A 12758-nucleotide genomic window follows, 5' to 3' on the forward strand; every position below is an offset into this window, starting at 1 on the left:
AGGATGACGTTAAGTTTTTTTCGCCGGAAGCTGTTTTCCGACGAGGTTCTGAGGCGGCCGCCGCCGCCGCCGTTGCCCAAAATAGGAGCATGAGACATGGGCGGCTGGCGCACCCGCTAGGCGCTCCGTGTTTTCAACAGTGCGCTTTGTGGCTCTTCCGGTGAAGACCGGCTGCCAAAATTTGCACCGGCAACCGAGATTGTGGTCACGTGCTCATGCAGTGACGCGTGACTAATTATTCGTGAGCACTTGTTACTTCGGCGCCTTTCGGGACTAGCATATGTGCTAGCATATGCTGAAAACTCACATGCCAGCAATAATTCATCATTTGAGTTTCGAAAATATGACGACATTGCACGTATTGTAAACAGTGCGCGTATTGTCAGTCGGCCCACAGAGCAAATTTCGTGTGCATTGGAAGTCAATGATCCCGTCGCCGAAGCTGCACGGAGACATTACATCCTCCACCACGCGAGGCTTAAAATTATGACAGGCTCGTTATATGGAGACGCGAGTTAAGCTTGCAATATCCACACTTCTCCCGTTTGCGTGTCTTTCCTCCTGTCACATTTGCGTCAAGCGGATTGATCGAACCGTAACCCCGTTTATCCATTATAATGCCTCGTACAAATCATCGATACCGACTGCGCTTACCTCCGATACCCCCAAAGGTGAGCATGAAAGTTCCAATGTTCTGCCAAAATCTAAAACCGAAGACCAGGTAAAGTAACTCAAGTAACTGCCCTGGGCGCGCAAAAACACAGGGCAGGAAAGGACAAAACAGGTAAAAACGGAAGCATGACGACCGCGTAAGCTTGAGATGTAGGGAGAGTTAGCCAGGATACTGCTGAGTACGTGACACACTAATAGCTTGTCCGCGTTCATTAAGAAGGCAATTAACGAACGCAGAAAGGCAGCCCGCGCCTACTGAGCTGGCTCAGCACCCCCTCGCCCCGACATATACCCGCCAGGCGTAGCAGTACGAATGTTTTCACCCGGCTGGACTGCACGCCGTCGAGTTATACGGGGTTCGTCGCAACGGCGGTAATCCCGTGTTGTGTTGGGCGCGCAGCATCCGTGTACGCGGACGACGCAGCGAATTTCGCCATGCGTGCGCGGGACCAGAGGCGGCAGGCGTTTTGTGGGTCAGCCGAGAACAATGCGCTTTTCACGCTTCTCGGTCCAGGGAGATGCGGCGCTGACCGCGTGACCGGCCCAATCTTGCGTGCTCCGCAGCGGCACGACCTTGCGGCGAATGGCTCGAGCTTAATTAGGACCGCCGCCGCAAAATTAGCAACCACCTCCTGAAAAAAAAAGAAAAAGTAAAACAGGCGAGCGCTGCGCACTGCAGCCAGTGGACGCGCTCCGATTCTTGTCGCGCGTCTCCTGAAAACCACGCCGTTCTTAGCGGCTAAATCCAGTGGCCTGAATTCACGGACACGGTGTCTCAGTTCCACTGGTCCCTTTCTCTTGCCCCCCTTGCATGCATCCTTCACTTCCTGTATTGAAATATAGTCGCTATTTTCAGTTCCAAGTCAGTCGACAAAAGTGGCGAGGTGGGCCTGCGTACATCGTATGAAACATATTCTTTACGACCTCGCCGGTTAGCCGAAATACGATTTTCAGCGCTCATTTGAGTGTTCCTAAACCAGCCACAAAAAGGTGCACTTGCGCAAATTCTTGAAAACTGAAGCATAGAATATTTATTCGCGATAATTAAACTAAAAAAGAAATATCTTCAAGCTTTTAACCCCATCTTTAGCCAACGGTAGGTACCAATAGGATGACATGACATCACCGCTTGCTTCCGTAGACGTCACTGGGCTAGACAGTCACAAAGTCACTGGGCTAGAAACTTCGGGGCAAAGGCGTCTGACGCGGCCGCAAATGTGCACGGTTTTCCTTCCGAACTTAAGAAAGAAAAATCGGCGCAGCTTGCAGTAGAGGTGCAAGGCTGAAGAAATAGCAGAGCTGGCGGCCCCTCTCCCTTCGGCGGAGACCCGGCTGTTGCACCTCACATGGGTTTCCGCACTTGCCGCTGAAAGTTCTCCACGACTGGCAGGCCTGTATAGTTTTGTCCGCAGCCTTTCACAACTCTCCCAAAGTGTACCGCGTTAGCACGCGCTACAACCCGCGGCAACCGGCTTCCCGCGAACTCGGCGTTTGTAGCGCGAACTCGGCGTCTGTGCTCCCCACTTCAGGTGCGAACGCACGTGAACTGGCAAAAAGAAGAGCACGCGAGATATCACGCCGCAAACGTTGGGCACAGTGCTCTCGAAGTTCGAGCTGGCCGACGCCGGGCGCTCCTCACGAGGCGCACGCTCACGTGCGCTCCGTCTTTTTACTCGGTATTTTTTTTTTCGGGTAGCGCTATACGGCGGAACTAACAGCTTAAACAGCTCTGCTTGCAAAATTAAGGTACCGCACTTCCGCTGAACAATGGAATAAAGTACTACATGAGTTGACCTGTGCAATGCAGCCATATTTTAAAAGTTCTACCATACATATACGATTGCCCTTCATAAAGTGTTTCGATGCGTATTCTTCGGAGGGGTGCCTCTTAATTTGCATTCAAAAGCCGTGCCGTATCTTTTTGTTTTTTGCTTTGTTTTGGCGTGAATTTTCATCTGTAGCGCACCGATCGTAAGAGCACTGACTCAGCGCATTTTAGACATGAAATAACTTTAGCGGTATCCAATTCATCTGCATATATTTTTCGAAACTCCATTGCTGCTGTATAGGAATGAAATTGTGGATTTTTATAATCGAGGTGTATGAGCCACGTAGTACAGGCGACACAATAACTCCCCGTGGTTTGGGGGGAATTTGTCTCCACATGAACCAGCGACAGCAAAAGTGGAGCCGTTACTAGATATAGCTGAATACTATCTATAGATTGACTATCTATTGTCAAAAAATACCGTGAAGGCCCTTAGCAGCACTGATCCCGTACCTGGCACATACTCATACGAGGATGGGATCATCACGGGTAAATGCTGCGCTTCACTGCTTTCTCGATTGCGCAGTTCACTTCCGCATTTCAGGAATGCGTGTAACGAAGTGGGCCAGAGATATGTTAAGCCCTCCGTAATCCTCCTTCAGTCGCAACAAAAGGGAAGGAGGAGGTGGTTGAGAGTTGCGTCACGCATGGTTTCAGTGCGGAATACAACAAAACTATCAGCGTCACGAAAGGGGGCAAAAAATCACTTCCCGGTAGACGTGAGTCGCTTCTACCGCGAACATTTTGACCTCCTATGCACATCGGCCGGATTATTCAATTTTCCTCCTCCCGAAAAGTAGAATCGTAACAGGCTAAAAATGACGTTTCAAAAGAAGTACTCGCAGCATAAAATCACGCCAATTCGATGCATAAAAGTTCGGGTCTCCGGCAGGTTTTAGAAGACCCGTGTAAACGTAGTCCGCCAAGCTCTTCCACTTCAATGGCGAGCCGGCCATCGCTCGCGGCGCTCGAGACCGGAGTATTATGCAGAGGCGCGAGAGGTCCCGACCGGCTTCCGGAGGCCGGCCGGCAGCCGGCAAGATGAAAAGCTGCGCGCGCGTGTGTATACGTCCCCTGACCCGAACGGGGGCCCCTCGTCGCTTCCCCGCACGGCAAGCAAACGTCGTGTCGCGCGTCGTCGGCGTCCGATTCGGTCGCCGGCCGCCGAATTAGCTTCCGCGCTCCCATTAGTTTGCGTTACGAAGCGCCTTTCTCGCACACGCGTAATGACCCGTGAAAACAGAGACGCGCAACTTCCCGCTTTCAATGCGCGCCACGCTCTTCTTGCTTTGGGCACGGAATGCGGATCCTCGGGCCTCTTTCGCGCGCGGCCCCCACCCGCCGTTCATTGTGCTCCAAATACGGGCCGCGTGCACTCGTGCGGAAGGCGGCGGGCTTCGATTCGCCCGCTTCTTTCCTTCGGTCGCGCACCGCCGAAGGTAGAGCTGAGCTTGCCCGCGCCTGAATTCGCGCCCACTGCGCGGCGGTGGGAACCTCGGCGGAAACTCGATGAGCGCTCCTCTGTGTATGTCTTTGCTTTGGCGGCTCTCTAATTAAAAGTGATTGGTCCATCGGGAGTCAGATAGAGAGCCGCCGCTGCAGGGCCCGGCCTAATCAAGATTTCCTTCGGGCTCTAGCTCCTCAAATTGGAATCGAAAGAAGCTGTATAAATTAATGGCAAACAGAAAAATACGAATCTCATGCGGGTACTCCCATGGGCAGGAAGCCATTTCTGGTATGTCATATATAGCGCTCGTTCGCTGAAATCTGCTGCCGAAAGAGAAGTTACTTAATCCCAATTTCGCTCTTAACGAGTGTTCACTGCCAGAAATGAGACGACCGCAGCAAATAAAGCCGTTTCAGTGTCGCCCTTTTATGTCTCGTGGGCTGAAATGCGGCCAGCTGAGCACTCGGAAGGAGGACAAAGCCAGTGCGCAGAGCTGCTGGACCGCGCGGATCCTGCGAGCGCCCGCGTTTACATTGGTCGCCTCGCGGGAGCTGAGCAGTTTCTATAATTCAGAGGCAAACCACTCAGCCGCGGACGTTTCGGATCTGAGCAAGGCACAGCCCTTCGTGAAAATGGGCTTTCCCATTAGGGTCCCGATCCTCGATGACAAGGACAGCCCGCGGACGTCCCCGCACTAATCACGGGAATCCGATGGCGCACCCTAGCTGGTGGGTGCCCTCTCCTGCACCGGAAGGCTCCCTTCTATCCTCGCCGAAAGTGATATCGCGCAACAGCGCAGGGAATAATCGATTGCAAGCTGAGAGGTCGAAGGGCCGCATAAAACGGTGAGGCGCAGTTCTTGGCCGAGGCTTGTATAGCTTCGCCTTACGTAAGAATCTAACGGTGACATTGGAGTTTACTAAAGAGCCCAGAACGTTTTCTTTTTACTGAGGTTTTGCAGCGAAGCTTCCTTAGAGTTCTTCGGCGGCTTCTTTCGTGTGCCCTTCGTCACAGGCCCACTACAATTCAAGCTTGTACATGCAATGTTACTAAACAGCTAGAAAGCAAACGTAGGTCGGCTCGACGGGCCATATGGAACGAATAATGTTACGAATAGCACTCAGGGACAGGAAACGAGCTACCCGGATCAGAGAACTAGAGTTTATAATATCATATTTCAAACAAATAAAAAGAAATAGGCTTGGGCTGGCCATGTAGTGAGACGAACCGACAACCGGTGGACAATTGAGATAACAGAGTGGATACCTAGAGATGGGTCTAAAAGAAGCGGAAGGCGAATAACACGATGGAGGGATGAAATAAAGAAATTCGGGGGTAAAATGTGGACTCGAGCAGCGCAGGACAGGAGTGGTTGGAGGTCAATGGGAGAGGCCTTCGACCTGATGATGATGACACGCAATGTATACGCACTCAGAGGGATTGGCCAAAAAAGTGCACTGTTTGATCAACCAAGCAAAGAGTTGTGACGAACTATAAATAGATTTCTTGTTCTACTGCTCATTTGAACTTGAGCGCGGTTGGCTATCCGGGATAACAGTTTGTAACGTGACTCACAGCGTAGGGGGCAGGCTTATTTTTTGTCTCAGCACTGCCTTTGAAAATATGCCTGAAAGGCGTGCACTTGCGTTTAAGAAAATTGACCAACCTTACATGACTTCACGTCGAGTCAATGGTGGGTCTCCTTTCTCCTAAGAGGCGGGCATCATGTATATCCACCCTTAATTCTCCAATTTTCCCGCATTCCCCCTCCCCCTCTCCTCCCTCCCCCACAAAAAAAGATTTACACTAGTCAGGTGGTGGTGGTGGTAAACTTTATTCACAACAAAGGTAGAAGAGGAGGGGGTGGAGTCAAGGGTGGAATCCTATTTCCAGGACTCCAGTGGCGAAAGCCCCTAGCTTGGCTCTTTCCAGCAGTTCTCGCTGACTGGAGAGGTCCGAGCTGGACAGTGCCGCTTCCCAGGACTCTATTGATGTATTGCAGTTGTTCTGTTGCCATATGGTCGGGCAGTTCCATATAGTGTGGAAGAGGTCTGGCTTCTGATGGCATTTATGGCATTCTTCGTTATACTTATCCGGAAACATGAGTGCTAATCTAGACTTATGTGGGGGCTGCGTATCATTTTTCTTCTTCCTTTTCTACTACTTCGAAGCTGTTTTTGTATCCTTGGGAGATTTTCTTTGTGGCATTATCAGCGTAGACCCAAGAGTATTCGATGATGATGATGAACAACTTCCAAAACAACAAGCTCACGAGACCGCAGCCGCGTCATGTTGCTAGACAAATAAATTGAAACCAAAACAAGCCCACGTGGTCGCCCGTCGTGCTGCTATCTGCTCTCGCTGCGCATCATGGTTTCAAAAGATGGAGCTGAAGGTGGTGTTGGCTGAGGGCGATGCGATCCACCGCGCAGCGAATGCCGTCTGCGCCGTCCGTTTACCCTTAAGATGTATTCTCGCTTTGAAGATCGGTGGGTGCATCACCTGACTAGAACATCGCGGCGCTTTACAGCGTCGGCCGTTTTGAAATGATGGCGCCGAGTGGTGTAGGCGTTGCAAATATGCGGACAGGCCGTTTGGAGGGGCGGAGTGGTACGGTGAAGACCATGCAGCGTGACGAGAAAGTACACGCACTTGGCAGCGCGACTTTCAGGATCAGCTACCGAAGCCGCATGTACGACTGAATCAGAATGGGAAATGAGGGGCTCTTTGAATGAAGACAGAAATTAGGGTCGGCAGTCAAGAAAGCCACGAAGGCAGTCTGAGCTCCAGGAAGCCGTACGACACGGGTTTGTGCATACCCTAATTGGCCTTATTGATTGCAATGATTTGCTGGTGCATTAGAGGGAAGCAGACCTGAACGTTCATATTTTATTTGTTTTGCCTTCTGAAGCTCCACTCGGCTACGTGCAGCACTGCGGATTAATTGATCTGTGCGTGTACCGATATCCCGACACGCGAGCGTTTTCATTTTTCTTCACTTCCATCCGCGAAACAGCTGCCCCGGCGGGAATCAAACTTTCGTCATCGGGCTTAGCACAGGACAGCGCCTTAGCCACCGTTGCGGGTATGCCCGCTATTTCGAATTTTACGGTAGCAAAATTTGTAAAGGGAATAAATATTCTATAAAGTAAATGATAAAACAACGACATTAAAAAGTCCATGAAGACAAAATACAAGATTGGTTCACTCGAAAGACTGCTTTGTCTTGATAACAATGGTACCAATTTTATAGCAAACTTAAAAAAAAAACTGAATATATTAAGAAAAAACGTGAAGCAGAGGCGACCTCCTAGCCACTTTCCGGCAACTCTTCTGTGGCGTCACAGAATCTTGTTTGCGCGATTGGCGGCCGCCAACCTGTAGATATAAGCCACAGCCGAGAAACATGAGTGGGCGATTGTAGTGAGGCCTCCAGTTCCGTCTGATCGCATTACTTGAATGCTAATGCGCAATTAATACACCCAAAATTATGTTTTTAGTTCTGGCCCATATTACGTTACTCCTGCGTCATAACACGTCACTGTAGCGCGAAATTTGAAAGTGTTTCGATACTTTTTGCATTTTTTTTCTCACATGAACAACATCTTTCGTGGCTGGAATGTAGTTGAGTGAATTCAAATTAAAGAAAGCTGGATTTTGCCTTCATGGCCCTTTTAACCCTTTCGGCCCTGGTGTCCATATTTAGGAAATTAACCTAAAGTCTTCTAGCAATTCGAAAACAAACCCAATACAGCTAGTTTTCTGGGAAATAGTTCTTGAAGGATGCCTCTTCCGATAGATATCTAAATTGTTCGTTTTTTTCATAGAGCTGAACGCTAGAAAGAGGTGAAGACCAAACTGACGTCTGGGTGAACCCAAGGACCGAAATCCTAGTTTGATGACATCGCTTTAAATCTAAAAATACTTGCACTACCGGCTTTGTTTTTGTATGTGGGCTCAGTGCTTTCCGAAATTTAGGAAAAGAAGCGAAAGAAATTTTCTGCTCGAATTTGGAATTTTAATTCCCTAATGACCTCATAAGATGTCATGCTTGTAAATAGCTAATTACTTGCATCACAAGCTCAATTTTGTGTTTGTAAGCTTATAGTGTCCAAATATTAAAGAAAACGCAGAAAGAAGTTTCAATACAAAGAAGAAATTCAGGGCTGAAAGGGTTAATGCACTGAGGCGTCATTTGTCATTGGTCTTATGATGGGCGATTATTATGCGCATTCGACGCACGTTTAGTGTTTCTGGGAGCGTCGCACTTACATGATGTACGAATGACTCGCAAGCATAAATGTACTGCGCTTTTCTTTTTCCACCAGAATACAACGAGGTGTAATAAAAAAAAAACAAGAACGCAATTGTTCTTATTGATTGACGTCGACCTAAACACACAGAGTCAGGTGGCTCGCACGCGTGCAGGGTGTTGCTGCGTTTCCTTCGACCCAGTTGGACAAAAGAGCGAACGTCCGTAGTACTTTTGGCAACAGCGCGGGATGACGTCACAGCCTGCACAATCGAACAGAAGAGTAATCAGCAGTCTGCATTTGGGCCGCATTGTCATTCCTGTCGGGGTCCCCAAAATCCTGCCGCGAGATTCACCGGGTGATAAGTGTTCGCAAATCGCTCGCGAGAAAGCGCAGGCGGCAAGCAACAGAAGCCGCTCACAGTGTCGGGGCCCTGAGGGCAGCGGCGGAAAGGAAGAGGGTCGGCCGGCAAAAAATAGCCCCTCGAGCAAGTCTAGGAGCCGCGGCGGAGTGATAAAGCGCAAAGACGAAAATTCTCCATTGTCCCCTGTCGTACGGGACGCGGAGAGGAGGTGTCTAAAATTTGATCGCCTTTGCTAACGAGGCCTCCTGTCACGTGCGGCCGAAAGCTGTAAAACCTGTTGTAACACAAAGCCGTCCACCGAGCGAACGAGCAAAGGAAGAGGTTTGTAGAGGAGGCCCGGAGCAATGTTCTTGTTCTTGGCCGATCCGCGGCGGACTTGAAGAAACTCTCCTCTCTTCACGTTCGAAGAGAACTCTTCCCACTACGCATGCGAGCAGCGGCTACGCTGAAACGGGGCGCGCTCAAAGCTTGCTGGTTCCGTCAGTACGGTCCCATACCACCTCCGTAGCATTCCGAAGTGACCTTTGTAGCCTAGGCAGGAGGCCGTTCAGTGACACGCGAGTTGTTGGCGCGAACAAAGAGCGGGCAGGCGCGGCTCCCCAGCCAGCTGCAGGCTGAGCGAGGGCAGCCGGCGGCGGCCGCTCCGTACGAGGAGGCACCGGCGCTTCCTTCACGCCACGTCCGTCACGTTGCCCCTCTTTCCCACCTTCGAATGCCATGGGAGAGGAGGCACTCAGGGAGGCGCACATTGGTTGGACGAGCGTCTGTTGCCGCGCCGGCAGCCAATGGAGCGGACCGGCGGTTCGGCGGGTTTTGGGCGAGGAGACCGAGCAACTTTGCTTTGGCCGTTTTGGCATCGTCGAAAGATTTCCAAAGCAAGCAAGACGCGCGGCCATGTTTCAGTTTCGATAGCGTGTGTCGTTGGCCCGAAACAATAACAGCGCCAAGCGGCCAGCCTCCGCCCGACGCCATGTAGTGTGCTTGAAGACCGTGCATTCGGAGTTCTCCCGGACACGCAACCATCGGCTGCCATCGCCTGGGAAACGCGGGCGCGATGCGGCCCCGAAACGTCGCGCTAGGCCTAGTAGCGCTGGCAGCGCTGCTAGCACCCGGCTTGGGCCAGGTGGTAAGCTCGCGCGTGTCCGATCACCGCTCGATTCCTCACCATGGCCGCTGTGAACCCATTACGATCCCCTTGTGCAAAGACATTAAGTACAATGAGACCATCATGCCGAATCTGCTGAACCACCAGAAACAGGAAGATGCCGGCATGGAAGTGCACCAATTTTTTCCACTGGTCAAGGTCAAGTGCTCAGCGGACTTGCAGTTCTTTCTGTGCTCCATGTACGCTCCTGTGTGCACCATTCTAGAGTACCCCATTCCGCCGTGCCGCTCGCTTTGCATGTCGGCGCGCGAAGGCTGCGAACACCTGATGAACAAGTTCGGCTTCAAGTGGCCGGAATCACTCGAGTGCGACAAGTTCCCAGAAGTTGGTTCGTCGGAGAAGCTCTGCGTTGGGGAAAACGTCACCGAGCACCGCATCAATCACGCACCAGCGTCGCCAAATTCGACTGGACTCCTTGTGAACCACGGATTTCTGTGTCCACGTGAATTCCGCGTGCCGCTCGGTTTGGACTACGTGTTCCGCATCCGCGGTAAAGAAGAGAAGAACTGCGGCATGCCTTGTCACCACATGTTTTTCCGGGGCGAAAACCTGAAGTTTTCGCGATACTGGATTGGCGCCTGGGCTGTCCAGTGCATGGTGTCTACGCTGTTTACCGTGCTGACTTTCCTCATCGACATGCAACGGTTCCGCTACCCGGAGAGGCCCATAATCTTCCTCTCGTTTTGTAACCTAATGGTGTCGTCTACATACTTCGCGGGCTTCGTGCTGGGGGACCAAGTGGCCTGCAACGAGCCGTTTGAAGTCACCGAAGGACATAGCAACATCGAAATGGTGCGCACTATCACGCAGAACAACAAGAAAGAGGCCTGTACGGTGATGTTCATGGTGCTGTACTTCTTCAGCATGGCTGGCTCCATTTGGTGGGTTGTCCTCACCCTCACCTGGTTCTTGGCAGCCGGGCTCAAGTGGGGCCACGAAGCGATTGAGAGCAACTCGCAGTACTTCCACCTCGCTGCCTGGACTATACCTGCTGTGAAGACCATAACAATTCTTGCTATGGGCAAGGTGGAAGGTGACGTGCTGAGTGGAGTTTGCTATGTGGGCCTGTGGAACATGGACGCGCTGCGCGGCTTTGTTCTGGCACCCCTGTTTGTCTACCTCGCACTGGGCAAGGTCTTTCTGATGGCAGGCTTCATATCCCTCTGCCATATCCGCACTGTGATGAAGCACGACGGCACCAAAACAGACAAGCTGGAAAAGCTCATGGTCAGGATTGGCATCTTTTCCTTTCTGTACACGCTACCAGCGCTGACAGTACTCTGCTGCTACTTCTACGAGCAAGCTCACTTTGACGATTGGATGCTCGCCTGGCACTGGCAAGTAAATGCCGAGAAACGCTGGAGCATTCCCTGCCCAGAGCCATCGTGCGTCCGCCGCGATCGCTCGCTACGCCGGCCCGAGTTCTACGTCTTTATGATCAAGTACCTGGGCATCCTCATTGTGGGCATCACCTCGGGCGTCTGGATTTGGTCTGGAAAAACGTTCGCCTCGTGGAGAAACTTTTATGCCCGCTTGCAGAACTTGACAACCGCGAAGCCAGCGCGGCGCCGGGCAGAGGCATACGTTTGACCAGCGATCTCGTCAGCACCAACTCAGGAATAGCGCACAACTAGCGCAACAACGGTAGGCCCGATTTGTTACGGCGTGCCAACGCAAGCAGCCAAATGCGAGCGACGCCGTCACTCAGTGGAAGTGATGGCGTCGTTCCGCCTACGGGGGCGGGTGAGGTGGTACTGGTCATGCTGGGTGCTAAGTCTGCCGCCCAGGCGGGTGGGTCCTCCGTTCAGTGCTGCATGGCAGGATGTCGTCTGCAGGAGTCGTGACCGCTTCTGCAGGCGAAATCGGCCAAGGTTACTGGTGCGGCTGCCATACATGCATAATTTGCAATCGCCATGACCGTTATCAGTAACTAAAAGCGGGCTTGGGGTGTACATTTTCTCCTTCTCTTGTCCCAACTAAAACTGAGCCAGGAGAGCAATGGAGCGGCTCTTTGAACCTTTAATTCTCTTTATAACACTCGACAGGGTTGCACAGTAGAGAGGATGTTAGAAGCTCCGCATTTTTTACCTCTAAGCGCACATGTGGGCTATATGCTCGTCTTAGCTTTGACAGGGAAGCAAGGTGCTAGTAGTACACGTAAATGAACGGTAGTGGAACGTAAAGATGTCTATCCCACCTCTGATATTTGGAGTCACTGCTGATAGCAGTGTGCCTAAAATGACAGAACCCTCGCTTGGCCAGTTTCAGTAATGGTATGTTCACAACAATTATTCTGAGTGCATGGCCTAAACTACTGTCGCAGCAACTTTGTCATTACGAGGAAACCTACGTTTTTATAAACAGTATTTGCTTTTATGTCTCAGCTCATTGAATGATGTACAATGCTTGTGGTTGATGATTTTATATAAGAATTCGTACTCTTTGCATGCATTTGCCTGAAGAGTGGCAAGACACAGTTCAATATGAGGCTAATACGCACATTGTTTTTCATATATTTGTTTTTACTTGAGTACATCTTTTGATGCAGCTTTCTTGTTCCCAGCTATACAACTCGTACAATTTTTTTTGCCACCGTGTTTTTGTGTGGCCTGGTTTTAAGAGCATTTTTCTCTGCCTTTTGGCATGATTTGCCAAGTTTATTAAACTGATCAAAGCAGTGTTGTATGCTAGGTTCTATGTGTTCATAGGGCAAGGAATATTTAGAAACAATTTTTACACGTCGCCAGAGTTGAAAGAAGGGTGGCGCAATGCGTGCCACTACTTCTTTCAGTTCGTTTTTGAAAGACCGCAGTTTTTACAGTGGCTGGTCAGGCAAAGATTTTGCATTTTGCTATACTCACAATTTAATATACAAATATTATAATGTGCAGCTGTTCTCTTTATTCAGTGCTTTCTGCTTTTTTGTTGTAGCACTGCTTTTATGTCAAAGTTTGGCTTGGCTCTTGCCACAGTAACTGATGAGTGAAAAAACCTAGCATTGTGATCAGTGCCCTTATTTTAATAGGGAT

The 12758-nt window shown here is 50.7% G+C and overlaps 1 protein-coding gene across 1 annotated transcript in view; it reads left to right on the forward strand.

Moving 5' to 3' along the window:
* The first annotated feature begins 9332 nt into the window (after positions 1 to 9332).
* The window catches only part of LOC144155787 (frizzled-2-like), a 44602-nt gene continuing 41176 nt past the window's right edge, over positions 9333 to 12758 (forward strand). Inside the window, exon 1 of the mRNA XM_077687441.1 lies at positions 9333 to 11373. Within this exon, the coding sequence (XP_077543567.1) occupies positions 9619 to 11319 (1701 nt within the window). The 5' untranslated portion in view covers positions 9333 to 9618 and the 3' untranslated portion in view covers positions 11320 to 11373. The remainder of the gene's footprint in view (positions 11374 to 12758) is intronic.

This window comes from Haemaphysalis longicornis, unplaced genomic scaffold (genome assembly GCF_048455015.1).
Source record: "Haemaphysalis longicornis isolate Haplotype H1 unplaced genomic scaffold, Haemaphysalis longicornis Haplotype H1 scaffold_1, whole genome shotgun sequence".
NCBI classification, from domain to species: Eukaryota; Metazoa; Arthropoda; class Arachnida; order Ixodida; family Ixodidae; genus Haemaphysalis; species Haemaphysalis longicornis.